Genomic DNA, 16,365 nt, shown 5'->3' on the forward strand with positions numbered 1-16,365 from the left:
CAGCGGCTGCAAAAACTATCACAGATATATTGGACTGTTTGGGAATGGTGGATATATGGAGACATTGCTTAAAAATGTTTCAGGTATATGCACTATTCCACCGTACATGACATACCCACTAGGATGGATTATTGGTTAATCTTTAAGAGCCTAGTGCCTAGGGTTACCTAACGTGAACCTCTCCCCGTACATATTGGGATCACTCGCCAGTAATATTGACCATGGAGCTCTGACAATGCCAGACCTCTGCCTTTACTTGGTGATTCCCACCGTACTCTCTCCTAGACTCCGCCTTTAAAGTGGAATTGAGTCAGCTAATAAGTGAGATTTTATCAGACAATGTAAGCTCGGTGGATACATTTGCTATGGTCTGGGAAACATTCAAAGTTTATATCGGGGGGATGGTTATATCAAAGAACTCAGGGGTACTGAAATCCCCCTGGAGTAGGTGAACAGTCCTAGAAAAAGAAATATCAGAGCTAGAAACGAAACATCACCGGTTGGGAGATAAAGAAACGTTAAGGTACATCCAGGTTAGACTAGAAGAGGACAATGAAATAGCAGCCTAGGAGTTTCAGCATATGGGACAGTATTCGGTAGCCAGAGAATACGGAGAAGGGGAACACCCAGGGATAACGCTAGGGGCATTGGTGCACCCTAGGAGAGAGGTAGAGACTCTATTGTAAGAGTTAGATGAAGATGACAAACCCCTACATGAGCCCCAACATATAGCCGAGAGATTTGGCACATACTATGCTGAGTTAAATAGGTCTTGAATAACCCCAGATGAGGCAGCCATGAATGACTATATAGAGCACATTAAAATGACGTGGGAGCATCTGATGGATCCGCTGGACCCGGAGGAGATCCTTGCCGCACCAGCGGGTATGAATCCTGGGAAAGCGCCGGGGATGGATGGACTTACAGTGGCTTTTTATAAAGCATATCAAGATGTCCTGATACCACACTTAGTCACGCTCTATGAAGAAATGGTACCGACCGGACTAATGCCCCCTTTGAGGCACGAGACCCTCAAAGTTGCAATACCTAAACCTGGTAAACCTCCCAATGTGTGCTTCTCCTGTGGGCCTTTACGTTATTAAATGTTGACGTGAAAATATACGCTAAAGTACTTGCCAATAGGCTGGTGTTGATATTACCAAGGGTGGTGGGGCCAGAGCAGTCGGGATTTGTCGGGTCGGGGGTCTGAATACTAATATTAGGACGCTGTTGGATGCAGTACAGATCCTGGACCCAGAAACAGAAGCGGCCGCAGTCTTTTTGGATGCCGCAAAGGCATTTGACTCAGTCGAGTGGGTATTCATGAGAACAAACTTGAGACAAATTGGAGTGGGAGAAGTATTTCAACAATTGGTTAGGACACTGCACACAAACTGGTGGCACATATTCGTATTGGTGCAAAAACCTCGTCCCAAAGTTCGATTACAAGAGGCACCCGTTATGGCTTCCCATTATCGCCCCTGCTATACGCTCTCATAGTGGCGCTGCTGGCGTGCTTGCTCCCAGAATATAATGATCACAGAGGGCTGCGATCCCCGAGCTACAGTCTAGTCAAATCATCATACGCTGACAACATTTTTCTGTATGTTCGGGAACCAGGGAAGAGTCTTACGCCTATGCTAAGAGAAGTGGCACGATTTGGGGGTCTTTCATGGCTAAAGGTTAACTGGGATAAGTCCATCATTTTTCCACTTATCCCATCCACAACACCACCAGTATTGGAATTCCCCTTACGATAGACCACAGAAGCAGAACGATATTTGGGAATACAGATTCATACAGACCCAGCAATAGTCATACTTGAGAACTACGGTAAGGCAATACAAATGTTAGAAGAAGATGTGAACCTCTGGGTCAAACTACCACTCTCTCTCATTGGGCGCATAGCTCTTATGGAAATGGTAGTCCTCCCTAGATTTCTGTTTCTGAACATACCTATTCTCCTGCCTAAAGCAATTTTTGCGACATTATGCAGTTTTCTGAAAAAATTAGCATGGGCGGGAAAGCAGCCAAAGGTTCGGTGGGAGGTCCTCCCTCTACCTTATGACATGGGGGGTCTTAATGCGCCAGACCTAGAATTGCACTATAAAGTGGTGCAAAAGTTCCTTCGCCTACTACTGGATTCATGGCCCACACAATCTGCCTAATCAGTGCTTTGAGTGTGTCACCGCACACTCCCACAGAAACTTCAAGGCTCCAACCCACCAAATTGGAGTCTTTGATTTACTGAAAACTACATCACATGCACGATGGAGCTTGTGAGATAAACAAGGGGCACACTCGTGTATTCCCACATGTTAAACTGGAGCGGTGCACCTGACTCTCGTTAGTACTGGAAACAAATATGAGAACTGCCCTGCAAACGAAAGGGTAACAAAGATGGGAGATCTTTTTTACAAAGTAAAGGTTGGGAATTGGAGGAATATCCCTGAGCAAGGCACCCCGCCATCAGCCCTGACTCGATATCACTGCCATGAATTGAGAGAACTATTAGGACAAGACTTGCAAGAGCCACCATACATGCCGGCACGTTCTGCCGTGAAACAGAAGAAGCCCCAGACAAGTTAGTAAGAGTGCTCTATGCTTATGCACAGGCAGGCGCAGATCCAGTGTGATTAAAGCATTCATTCAAGCAAGCTTTATTCGACAAATGTCATAAAAGCATAAGATACATAAAATTAATCTCAAATGTTAAAAAGCTTAAAATACATAATATCTAAAGTGCAATTCATCTTAAAATTCAGCATAACATTCATAATAGCAAAAATATACAATATACCACAAAATACCACATAAGCACAATGTGGCCAAATTACCCCTTCAACATTTTACTCCTAATAGTCCAAGACCACCCTAAGAACTTTGCCACAGCTATATATACAGGAGGGTTAGTACTTGTGCAAATAATTCTAGTATCTGCCATACCACTCCTGGTACCCAATAGTTTACACATTGGGCGCAGCCATGCCCTGCGTGGGGCAGAAAACCCAGGGCACCCAAATAGCATGTGGCCGATTGACTCCAAGGGGGCCGGACAACAGGGACAAGAGGCCTTTTCACAATTTGACCACCTAGATGTGAATGCTCTGATTGGTAAACTACCAATTCTAAGCTGGAAATAGAGCTTTCTATCCAGTGGTTTGGTTATGTCATCTCAGAATATTTCTAAAATAATCTCATCTTTGAAATCCAGGAAGATCCCTGTGAGCGAAAGTGGAGCAGTAGTCCTAAAAGCTTTCGAAGCCACTAACTCCCAGTACATACCCTTTAAAACCTTCTTCGGTGGAAACCTAGCGTTGAGTGGATCCTCCCACAGCTCTTGCATTCCTAAGTCTACAAGGATCCCACCAACGCCCGATAACCACTTGATTTTGTGAAAGGTGTCACTCTTAATTATATCCATGAGTCCTGCAGCAAATATTCTTAGTTCAGGAGTTGATCATAAGCGCCTCCAGTACAATATTGGTCGCAAGTTATCAATAAGTTCTATTGGTCTCATTCCTAAATCATAAAAACCAGGACGCATAGGGGTACTCTGGGGTAAATTAATAAGATTGCGTAGGAACCAATTTTCAGATACAGTCATTTTACCTAAATTCTCAAAGCCCCAGATCTCTACGCCGTAAAGGGCTGAGCTAACCACCTTTGCGTCGTAAACACGTAGAGCAGGGGCAACTGGTTTTGTTAATGACTTAGCATGCTCTAAGCTCAAGGCTCCAGCCAGTTGGCGATGCTAGAGCGTTGCCAACTCAACAATCATGTTGAATACTAACACCCAAATAGTTGAAAGCCTTGACTTGCTCAAGGGGTAATTCATTCATGAATATATTGACCTTATATGATTTATGCTGATTAAAAGACATAAATTTGGATTTTAAAACATTTACTTCTAGACCTCGGTTGGTGCAAAACTTTTTCAAAAATACCTAGAGATTTTTGCAATCTACTCGGGGTCTTAGCAATAATTAGACAATCATCAGCAAACATTAAAATGGGTACTTTCGCACCTGCTAGAGTTGGGGCATCAACATTAGCTTCAATCAGTAGTTTGGCCCCATCATTAATGTATAGAGAAAACAGGGTTGGCGCTAGCACACAGCCTTGTCACACCCCTCTTTCTACTGGAAACTGGCTGGTAACGCTTCCAGGAGAACCCCATCTTATCTGCGCATAATTATGCTCATGGAGTCTCATAATTAGCGAAAGAAGGGCACAAGGCATACCCATATCATGTAGAACAGACCACAGGATCGAGTGTGGAACAAGATCAAAGGCTGCCCTTAGATCAATGAAGGCAGCATATAAACTACCCCCACATAATTGCACAGTCTTCCAATGAAGCATTGCAAAATGCAATATTTGGTCGACTGTGCTAATACAGACTCTAAATCCTGCTTGGAGGTGGGATAAAATATTCTGCTCGCGCTCCCATTCCTGCACTTTGTTCAAAATAAGTCTACCAAAGATTTTTTGCATGGTATCCATCAGACTGATTGGGCGGTAATTGTCGGGGCGTGACTTATCCCCCTTCTTAAAAACTGGTATAATTTCAGCACCATTCCACGATTCGGGAATAGGTGCTCCCTTTGCTATTAGATTTGCCAACAATAATATATACCTCCCCCAAGATTCTCTATCATGCAAAAAGGTATCAGCTGGTACGCCATCCATAGCTGGCGCCCCACCAGGTACTACAATTGAATTAGGCCAAGGCGCTCAACAGTTAAATCAGAAGAAATTGAATGAAGAAGGTAATCAAATTCAAAGTACGGTGTGGAGGTGCTCCTGCAGGTGACGCAACTGTTCAGGTACGTCCAAGAAGGTTAGAAGTTGAGTGTGCTACTGGGGTGTAAGCACATCCCTGCGGAGGGCACACTTCTGTGGTTCAGAGTGCGGAAAGAAACACTGAGTTCCAAAAAGTTCAATAAAGTTCCATAGGTTCAAGATTTTCAAGATTTATTCAATCTTTAGCGTTGAAATGTATCACATATTTCAATCATATGCGTCATCAAACGATTAATTTTAACAACAGGCTCCAATGCATTTCGGACGGAGGTCCTTTGTCAAGGAGCATAGGTTGGAGCATTAACCGGCGGCTCCGAAGAAAGCTTTCTTCGGAGCCGCCGGTTAATGCTCCAACCTATGCTCCTTGACAAAGGACCTCCGTCCGAAATGCATTGGAGCCTGTTGTTAAAATTAATCGTTTGATGACCCATATGATTGAAATATGTGATACATTTCAACGCTAAAGATTGAATAAATCTTGAAAATCTTGAACCTATGGAACTTTATTGAACTTTTTGGAACTCAGTGTTGCTTTCCGCACTCTGAACCACAGCAGTGTGCCCTCCGCAGGGATGTGCCCCACCAGGTACCACAGAATCTAAGGCGCAATTTATATCCCCAATATTGAATGGATCTTCCGAAAAGGGTGTGCGTATAACCTCTACACTTGTACTTGGTTCCACACTTTTTGCATATTGCGGCTTAAAATAAGTCACCCACTCTTCTTGGGCTACCCAGTTTTGTGGCTTTTCAGGTCGGCCCTCATAACCCCACTTAAGTATATTCCAAAAACATTTGGAATTCTTTGGGGGGCTAGCTTCCTTGAGCTTTTGCCACCTCTTCTCATCCCAGGCTTGCTTTGATTTGGATATTACACATTTATAGGCTGCCCTTGCAAGGCGTACAGTGATACTAGATCCAATCTTTATAGCCTGACCCAAATCATGACGCGCTTGCCTACATTCGTTAGAATACCAGCGTGGAGAGTGGTTAGTTTGTGCCTTATTCACCTTGCATGGTCTAATAAACAAACCCTTTAATTGGTTAAACAATGTTTCGTGTGTCCTAGTACCAGATTCTAAATCTAAGTCGCCACCACCACTACTGGCATGTACCCCCAACTCCCTTGTTGCTTGCTCTAGCTAGCTTGAAATAAAATCTATATGCTCCTGGCATTCTAGCAATTTTGCCCATTTTATGTGGTGCATATCATTCGCAAGAACTATATTTGGGGGGGACACTTCATTCGATACCCTGGCAGCCGTAGGCTCCTTCCAATAAGACAAGAACATACATAGAGGATTGTGATCGCTCTCCAACCGATCAACAACCATCTTATCCTCTATGTATTCCCACATTCCAAGACTCACTAAAATGTAGTCAATTCTACTATCCCGTAGGCCGCTCTTGAAAGTAGTATCACCCAGCTTATCCTGCGATGTCCTGCCATTGGTTGCCCTCAACCCCTTATTCATGCAAATTGAATTAATCTGAATTGTCAGCTCCGGCCACCTCTTTACAGGCTCCAATTCTAATTTAGGAACTCCCCACTGCTTATCTTCTTCATCTGTGAGGTTCCAGTCGGCACTTAACAATGGCTCAAAAGTCGTATTAAAATTGCCTGCTACAATCATATATGATTGCATGGAGTATCTTTCTATAAGTTCTTCAAGGGCGGCAATAGTCTCAGATTTTTTGCCCCCTGTACTCCTCACATATACATTGTCGATATCTACAGGTTTAACCTGTCTATACTTAAGGATAACAATCTGTATATCCCTGTGGTTTGAGGGGAGCACATTTACACTAACTTCTAAGTCCTGCCTAATCCAGATAACTAAACACCCTGAAGGTCGCCCTCTTTCGCCCTTTTCCGCGGGTACGATAAAATTTAAAAAAAACGGGAAATACTGTGCTTCAAGTAGCCAGATTTCTTGGAATAGACAGATATTATACATATTAATAAACGAGGCCCATTCCAGGGTTTGAATCTTCGTGTTCAATCCTGCGACGTTCCAAGATAAGATTGAACCAAATTTCTCAAGGCCATCAGGGAGGTTAGGGTTCATATTTAAATTTGGGCCTTCTAGGACGCGACCTGACATGGGGTTATCGTGATCTTCCAACAACCACGAGGTTACTGGTGTGCAAAGAATGCCTGGATTAAGATTTACATGCAGGCTCGGACTTCCCGCTACGATAGAGACTGAGAGGCCCAATTGGTCACCTTTATCTGGTAGTCAATCATTAGACTCTAAGCCCGAACAGCCTTGTTCACTTTCGAGTGCTCGCTTTCCTGTTTCAGCCAGGCAATGTTGGAGGGGAGAAGATCTCATTTGTATGGCAGAATAATCCGGGGAGCAACTTCTAAATTCCAACAGTATTAAATTCTCTGCCATATTTGCCTGTTTAAAAACGAGTTCAATACAGTCGGTTTTGCCCCCTTGGGTAGAAAGCCTTTGTGCCCTAACAATATCATCTCTTATCACTGACCGACAACCCATGGTGTGCCTAATCCAATGAATAGCCTTATTAGTTAGAGATTCACTTGATTCTCGATCCCTCCCAAGGCCCAATTTTGGAACATTCACCAAATAAACTTTCGGTGTTTCATTCATATCGGCATGGTGTTGTTGTTTACCTCTGTCCATTGTAGGAATTGTATTGTTAATTTGTTTGGACACGCTAGCTTGGTAATGATGTCTACCGCTCAGTTTGGAATCACCACTTCTTTCCCTTAGCTGTGTTTCCCCTAACATTGCAATTGGTTGTTTGCCGACATTAGTGTAAGGGACTTGCGACAACCCTTTCCTTGCCCTAGCCGCTTCGCTATACAAAGCACCAGCCTGGATCAAAACACTATCTCTGCTTGGGCGAGACACAATGCATTGGGTTGCCAAATTGCCCTGATCTATAGGCATACCATTTGTTTTCTTATTTGCTATGCAAGTAGAACAGGGACCTCGGCCTAATATGGTTTTATTTACTGAAGCGGTAAGGCTTTCGATCTTAACCTGCATGACCTCAACCAGTTTACATAATTGTTTGACCACAATGGTCAGAGCAGTGCCGTCTTCCTTAGTGGGAACGAGAAAGTCAAGAAGTCCCCCCAGTGTTGATTCACTAGCTCCTTGGGGAACAACAGTCTCACATGTACTAGGTTGGGCTCCTTCACCATCAATCGTAGAACTACAGCTATCAGTATTTGCTAGGGCTGAAAACCTATTTTTACAAATAATAATTGGATCAACCACAAGGGGGCATATTGCTCTATGTTCTATACCAGAATTACTAATTTCATTTCCCCCCTCAGCATTCCCTTGATCTAGAACTCTGTCACCTTGTTTTCTCCCTAGGAACATGTCAGGGACCACTATTGGGCCTTGTTTAATTCCCCCCTTAGTACTTCCACGGGGCTCTTACATCCACTTTCTGGCTTCTGATTAAGGAGGTGGTTGGTTGTAAGTAGTGCTCCACATTCCTCGATTAGCTCGTCAATACGGTCCATAACACAGTTCGCCCCTGCATGCGTTGCTACTTTCTTAGACTTTTTTTTACTTCTTCCCCTTTATCAGTACACTTGGGCCCTTACCCCCTCCCTCCATACATTTTCTCTTCCCCATTACGTAGGTTCTCGTGCTATTAAGGCACTCGTACAATGTCAACAGTACCTTCTTGAGGCGATAACAAGGGGGCAGGCCCAGCCCAGCCTCCTCTGGCCCCCGACGGCCCGCCCTTTGCCCGGGCTTAGCCCGGCACCCGCCCGCGCACGTCCCGCGCAGCGGGAGGGTCCAGACACTTATGTCCTTCCAATGGCTAGGGGGAGGGGAAAGCTGTCTACCGGTGTGCCCACTGCTTTCTGCACCTCGCAGTTCCCAGCTGGAGCCTTCTGCAGTCGCGAGCGTCTACCGCAGAGCTGGAGACGCAAGAGGTCTATGCAGCCCCCGGTGGCTAGGGGGAGGGGCAAGCTGTCCTCCAGTGCGCCCACTGCCTTCTGGGCCTCGCAGTTCCCAGCTGGAGCCTTCTGCAGTCGCGAGCGTCTCCCGTGGAGCGGGAGACGCGAGAGGTCTATGTAGCCCCCGGTGGCTAGGGGGAGGGGCAAGCTGTCCTCCGGTGTGCCCACTGCCTTCTGGGCCTCGCAGTTCCCAGCTGGAGCCTTCTGCAGTCGCGAGCGTCTCCATCAGAGCGAGAGGCGCCCTTTGCCCGGGCTTCGCCCGGCACCCGCCCGCGCACGTCCCGCGAAGCGGGAGGGTCCAGACGCTTATGTCCTTCCAATGGCTAGGGGGAGGGGAAAGCTGTCCACCGGTGTGCCCACTGCTTTCTGCGCCTCGCAGTTCCCAGCTGGAGCCTTCTGCAGTCGCGAGCATCTCCCGCAGAGCTGGAGATGCGAGAGGTCTATGCAGCCCCCGGTGGCTAGGGGAGGGGCAAGCTGTCCTTCGTCGCGCCCACTGCCTTCTGGGCCTCGCAGTTTCCAGCTGGAGCCTTCTGCAGTCGCGAGCGTCTCCCGTGGAGCGGGAGACGCGAGAGGTCTATGTAGCCCCCGGTGGCCAGGGGGAGGGGCAAGCTGTCCTCCGGTGTGCCCACTGCCTTCTGAGCCTCGCAGTTCCCAGCTGGAGCCTTCTGCAGTCGCGAGCGTCTCCCGCAGAGCGAGAGATGCGAGAGTTCTATGTAGCCCCGGTGGCTAGGGGGAGGGGCAAGCAGTCCTACGGTGCGCCCACTGCCTTCTGGGCCTGGCAGTTCCCAGCTGGAGCCTTCTGCAGTCGCGAGCGTCTCCTGCAGAGCGGGAGACGCGAGAGGTCTATGTAGCCCCCGGTGGCTAGGGGAAGGGGCAAGCTTTTCTCTGGTGTGCCCACTGCCTTCTGGGCTTCGCAGTTCCCAGCTAGAGCCTTCTGCAATTGCGAGCGTGTGACTAAAGCAAGATCGGCCTAGCCGAGAGACTTGGGTAGGCCCATAGAAGATAAGGTATGGCAGTCCTGCTGCGCTAGAACGAAGGAGGGATCTGTAAATGGGGGCACCAGTTGATACACTTTAAGTACATAAACCAGGTGTATTATACGCTGGAAAAATTGTACCGATATGGCCTACGGGAATCTGCAAACTGCCTGCGATGCAGTGAGCAGGAAGAAGGGTTTATACATGCTGCTTGGTACTGTCCAGGGATATTTCAATTCTCGGAGGGAGCTTTCCAGGCATTGACGGCTAGAACAGCCTCACTATACAGATGGAACCAATGCTAGCTTTATTGGGATACAATAAGGACCTAGGAAAATCGGTCAGGAAGCTAGTAGTTATTGGACTACTATTAGCTAAGCACAGAGTAGCGATGCGCTGGGCAAGGGGGCCTGCCCCAAAATTGGGGGATCGGCACTCGGACATGGCATACTGTAATAAGTAGTTGGACACTTCTAATGAGCTTCAGTATGTGCAGAACCACCCTAGGGACTACTGGGCCCTTTATAAGGCATACTTAGTGGAAAATTGCCGAGGAGGAAGGGCACGCAGAGGGGCGATGCTGGACACAGGATACTAATAGAGGATTGCAGGCTGCAGCGTGGTGGGCTATGGAATGGGGCTGCGGTAACACCAGACCCCTGCAAAGGACGAACCAATGTAAGCAGTTGAAGAATGTACGGACGACAGGTCCTTTGGGGCAGATGTGTGGGGAGAGGTCTATCGAATGATTGTCAGCAGCAGAAAGGTATACTGAAGAGCGCCACTTTCCACTGAATGCTTTGAACTACTTTCTGTATCATACAAGAACTAAGTTGTGCAGTGGGACTACAAGGTGGTCAAATGTGCATGTGTGATCTTTAAAATGTTAATAAAAAAGAATTTTTAAAAAAACAGCAGAGAGGAGTTGGACACGAAAAGCAAGGAATCCCCTGAGAGTGTGAAACATTTTTCTGGACTATACAGCTATTTCGGATATTTCAGGAATTGCCTTAAATGAATGGAAGATCCAAACTACCTGCTTGTGGAACGGTGGAGGATGAGTGGAGCCTGCAACCTGCAACCAATTCTCAATTGCATTTTGTATTCATTGGGTTGGTAATGGTGAGCCGCAGCACAGTGAACATGAAATGCAAAGTGCCACAGAAAGAAAGTGCTTGTAGCTACTAAACAAAAAGGTTTAGGCGATCCTCTAAACCAAAACGTTTGTTGATCCTCAGTTACAATTGACATACATACACTGTTGTTCCTGTATCGTAGTAAGCATGTAAGGTAGCGCAGATGGTTAAGGCATCCACTGCGGACATCTGCAGCACGCAGAGCACAGGCTTGAAGCCTTTTAAGATGCAACACGTCCTCGGCCCTTCTTTTGTGAAGAAGTCCCCTCCCTATGATGGGGAATGCTATACAACATGTGGAGTGGAGTATAATGGACATACGGTGTGGATATTCTTAAAAGGGTTGATGCATGTGTGTGTCTGTTTGTATTCCCAAAACGCTGGCAGGTATAATCCTATGTGCTGTTCATCCCACTAAAATCTAACCTTGCCGTTGCATTTCGGAAGCAAACTGTGTTGTTAAATGAAATATACGGGAACCTTATTTTAGGCAGAATGAAGTCCTGCATGAACCAAGAAGAGGTAGACGTAGGGTTCCTGCTGCTCAGGCGTCGGCAGTGCAGAGACTCGTAATAATGATCATTTTATCTGAGCATGGTCCTGAGAGATCGACTCTCCCTCCAAAGCGTACAGCCCCCCTCTCCATCAGTGCTAGCAGTGACGCCCAGCACGGGTTTATGCATACTTGTGGAAAGACCAGGATGCCCTGAGCTCAGGTGCAAGCAAAGGAAATCACCAATTTGACTGTTGTTGGGCTGCTAATATACAGTAATTTACAGGGTCAGCGGGCCCTCAAAGCCCTGGTCCCCATGCCACTGCACCTGCTGCACCAATGATAAAGTGCACAGAAGCATGAGGAGTCAGCAAGCACCAGCAGGAGTGTGTGATGAATGGGCAAAGAACAGCAGGAGCTGGGAAAACACGAACATGGACTTCAAACAAAATATTATCTCCAAGCCTAAGGCTGAAAGAGATATCTTCAACCATGAGGAGCGCAAATAAATGAATGCTTGCAGTGATTCATTTGTTTTAAGAAAAAACCTAAGTGCCTGTGCTCATGCCATCGCTGTTGCAGCACACGTGCAAAGCTGGCGCTGCACCATTAGTTTAGTGCCCTATTGGCTAGTTCTCCAGCTGGGGGAGTAAATCATTAGAGGCCCCTTGTACAAAGCATTTTTGCAGTCGGAAACGCCCAACCACAAAAATGCTTTTACAAATGCACTAAATACAAATTGTGATTCAGTAACGCGCTACATACTTGCAATTAGTGTTTGCGATTTGGTATTTAAAAGGGGCGTGTTTACGGCATTTCATCCAATTACTGAATCTGAATGGGCTGTATGAAAGTTTTGCGACCGAATTAAGGTCACATTTTACTGACTCCCTGAAGGAGGTGGTAACCCATATGCAAATAGGTACGGGTCCTTTGAAGAATGGAAAACAAATATTTTTAAGAGCAGGCGGCTGTCCCACGGACCCCACTGTCTACTCTTAAAAAATTCAAAGCTTATTTTTTTTCTTTTTAAAAGCATCCCATTATCCTTTAAGGAAATTGGGCTGCATTAAAAAAAAATAAACAGACTGCTTGATTAAAACCCAATCATAGACATGGTGGTCTGCTGACCTCCGCAGGCTGCCATCTCTGTGATGGTTGTGATTCCTAATGGGTCTCAAATTGCGACCTACCTCACTAATACGCATGTGGTAGGTCTATTTGAATCTCGCTAGCAATCGCTAATGAAACTCAAAAGAGTTTCATACATTAGGAATTCCGATTTCCAAATTGCGACTCATAGAGAATCGCAAATAGGAAATCAGTATTCCTGATGCTAGTACATCCTGCCCTAAGTCTTGTTGTAGTTTGCATTCTTCGAATGGGGAAAGCAAAAAAGAACTGGGATGAAAAAAGAAATTTAAAAAATCAGTCTGGACACAATACTTACTCCTGACAAGAGTTAAATCAAGTTATACCTGGCGGCACTCATAGCTACGGGGCTGCTCAGTGGGTTAGCTGACTTGCAGTTGGTTGCGGCAGCGCTCTTCACTACCGAAGCCTGAGCGCTGTAGAGCTTACAGAGTTACAAAAACATAAAAGTGAGCCCTATAGAGGGGATCTTAAATGCACAGAATGCTGACTCGAACCCATTGCAATGCAAGATACAGCAGGATTTATTGAGGAAAAGAGGTCTACATACATCTGCAATAAACACAGTTCAACTACTAACTCTTAAACATATGTGGGAAAAGGTATGATGGGAAGGTAAAAGAGCCCACGTTTCTTTCTGCAGCTCCAACGGTAATCACGCACCACAAAGAGGGAGCAGCACCTGGGCTGAAGATGGATGCAAGTCCCTTCCGCGAGGCGAGTACCTCTGTGCATGGCAGAGGGGCTATGGGCTTTGGTTTGTTGGGACTTTGGCATCTGTGAATAGGGGTCCGTGCTGAGAGCCCTAGCGGTGAGCTCAAAGTTGTTGTGACGTGTAAGTAGTAGTTTAATGTGTGTTTTGTAAGACGGCATGATATCGTTGCGGCTGTGCCCTCATGTAATGGCATGAGCGAGGTGGTAAATGAATCCTATATTCGGTTGGTACAATAAAATCAACTAGCAGTGAGAAACACTAAGAACATTTATAAAGAAATAATACAAGGATGTGATTGGCTACCGATCATAGTCTCCTTACATGGTTGTACGGCTGCTTACAATCACGCTTCACAGGTGACCAGAGCTGCAATTACAGAGCCCAGGTCTAGGCCGGGAAAATGACTCATCTGAATGATGCTGCCTCACTGGGGGCACATATGCTTTAGCATGCTTGTGGCAGGGTCAGAAATGACTTCTCTAAATAAGTTTAGCACAGACATACCATTATGCACTGAGTGCTTGCCTTTGAACACTTTTAGCTGGGACTTAAACATCAGTATGCCGTACATCGTGCCCTTAAATACCGAACAATGCTAATTAGTGCATGGACTTTTAAAATAAATTAATCTGCCAGGCGCGGATCACGCCCAGAGAGCCACAGCTGCCTGTAAAGCCCTGCAACCTCTCTCAGAAACTAGTGCAGCAAACAGCATGCGAAGAAGAAACATGCTGCACAACTTCTGACCCTCGGCAATCCGATACACTGCAGTTTAAGAGGCACGCTGCAATGTTCTCCCCTCTTCAACAGTGGTATGTTGCTAGGCCTAAGATCTGCGCTCTGTGCTCATTCATGCAAGAGATCTTTTTTTCCACGCTGCTCGCTTTTTAAAAGCAAGAGCTGCAAATGGTGCCTCAGTGATGTATGAAGTGTATGCGCTTCGCAACGGAGTTTGCGCACTCAGGGTTCTTACACTAAATGCACGCTCCCTACAGGGAACACTGGCCACTAGGAATTTATGACTATAAGCCCTCGTTACAACATTCCAGTAAAACTTACTTTGGGGTAAGCAGGGCATAAGATTGTTACAGTGAAAATGGGTCTAGTTTGTATTTATTGGTGTTGTAGAAACTTTCATTTTGAGTGAAGTTCCTGGCATAAACTGTGCAGTGATAGGGTTCAGGTTAGTGTGTATTATTTGGGGCCCTTGCATATGTGCATTACCAGTAAAGCTCTTCTCACACACTGTGCAGTGATAAGGCCTCTTTCCTGTGTGTGCACTTTGATACCATACATGACCTTTCTTTCTAAGAAAAGCGCTTGGAAGACACTTTGCAGTGATAATGTTTCTCTCCTGTGTGTTTGGTGTTACGAGACTTGACTTTTGATTTAAGCTCTTCTCGCACACAGTGCAGTGAAAAGGCTTCTCTCATGTGTGTACGCTTTGATGCCGTACAAGGGATCCCTGATAAATGAAGCGCTTGGAACACTTAATGCAGAGATAAGGCCTCTCTACTGTGTGTGTTCTTTGATGCAGTACGAGGGTTGCCTTCTGAGAAAAGGTTTTCGAACACACAGTACAGTGATGAGGCCTCTCTCTTGTGTGTACGCTTTGATGCTGTACAAGGGTTGCCTTACGAGAAAAGCGCTTTGAACACTCAGTGCAGTGATAAAGCTTCTATCCTGTGTGTGTTCTTTGATGCCGTACAAGGGATCCCTTATCAGCAAAGCATTTGGAACACAGAGTGCAGTGATAAGGCTGCTCTCCTGTGTGAGTTCTTTGATGCAGTACAAGGTGTGCCTTCTGAGAAAAGGTTTTGGAACACACTGTGCAGTGATACGGCCGCTCTCCAGTGTGTACGCTTTGATGCTGTATAAGGTTCGCCTTATAAGAAAAGCGCTTGGAACACAGAGTGCAGTGATAAGGCCGCTCTCCTGTGTGGGTTCTTTGATGCTGTACAAGACTTCTCTTACAAGAAAAGGTTTTGGAACACAGAGTGCAGTGATAAGGCCGCTCTCCGGTGTGTGTTCTTTGATGCAATACAAGGTTTGCCTTCTGAGAAAAGGTTTTTGAACACACAGTACAGTGATGAGGCTTCTCTCCTGTGTGCATGCTTTGATGCTGTACAAGGCTCGTCTTATGAGAAAAGTGCTTGGAACACAGAGTGCAGTGATAAGGCCTCTCTCCTGTGTGTAAACTTTGATGTCGTACAAGGCTGTTCTTATGAGCAAAGCGCTTGGAACACTCTGTACAGTGATACGGCCTCTCTCCAGTGTGTGTTCTTTGATGCTGTAAAAAAGTTCCCTTTTGAGTGAAACACTTTTTACACGTTCCGCAGGGATATGGCCTGAGGCTGCTGTGTCCTATTTTGTGCCTCACAAGAAGTGTCTCATTGATAAATCCTTTGTCACACACATTACAACCATAGAGTCTCTCCCTCATGTGCATTCTGCGCCGTTTCTTTAAGTAGACATTTTGAGTTATATTCATCTTGCCTCCGGAACCTTTATGGCTTTCTTTCCCATTCATATTTTCTAGATGTGATTGTTGTTCTGCAAAATAGAAAAAACATTGAAAATTACATGAAGAAAATATTTCTTGAAAAAGCTGCATTGATATAATATGGAGAAGTGAACAGTTACAATTCAGGGAAAAAAATGTATGTTCTACGAAAAAGAGTCACACTTCCCTTTGAGATACAAATGGTGGCTAGTCCTCCTTCACAAAGTGGGATGACTTAGTTCTGCAGCAGGAGCATGCTGGGAAATCAAATGATTCACAAGAACCACTGTTCGACATGGGGTTTCTGGTTGGCTAGGGTAGGCACTTAAGCCAGGCAGAATGCACCACTCTAGTCAGAGTAAGCCAGATACACACCTGAGATAATCTGAGCTCACCCACTGGTAGCTTGGCGCAGAGCAGTCAGGCTAGTTTAAAGAGGCAATGTGCAGAGCATTTGTGAAACACACTCGTGCAGCAACACAGTGAGTAAACCACAAAAGGGAATCCACGCAGGACTAAGTAAAAATAGATTCTATATTACACAGTTACTTTTATCTTCGCGTTGCAAGTCGTCACAAAATGATTCGCTTTACCACAGTCTATGCATATCTGTCCGATGGCGGGACAT

General features: G+C 45.8%; 2 protein-coding genes across 2 annotated transcripts in view; one reads left to right on the plus strand and one right to left on the minus strand.

Moving 5' to 3' along the window:
* The window catches only part of LOC144805697 (uncharacterized), a 171,276-nt gene that overhangs the window by 56,743 nt on the left and 98,168 nt on the right, over positions 1–16,365 (plus strand).
* LOC144805698 (uncharacterized) overlaps positions 13,046–16,365 on the minus strand; it is a 37,058-nt gene continuing 33,738 nt past the window's right edge. Inside the window, exon 3 of the mRNA XM_078672204.1 lies at positions 13,046–15,787. Coding sequence (XP_078528330.1) covers positions 14,913–15,787 — 875 coding nt within the window. The 3' untranslated portion in view covers positions 13,046–14,912. The remainder of the gene's footprint in view (positions 15,788–16,365) is intronic.

Source organism: Lissotriton helveticus (assembly GCF_964261635.1).
Source record: "Lissotriton helveticus chromosome 1_1 unlocalized genomic scaffold, aLisHel1.1 SUPER_1_unloc_19, whole genome shotgun sequence".
Lineage (NCBI taxonomy): Eukaryota > Metazoa > Chordata > Amphibia > Caudata > Salamandridae > Lissotriton > Lissotriton helveticus.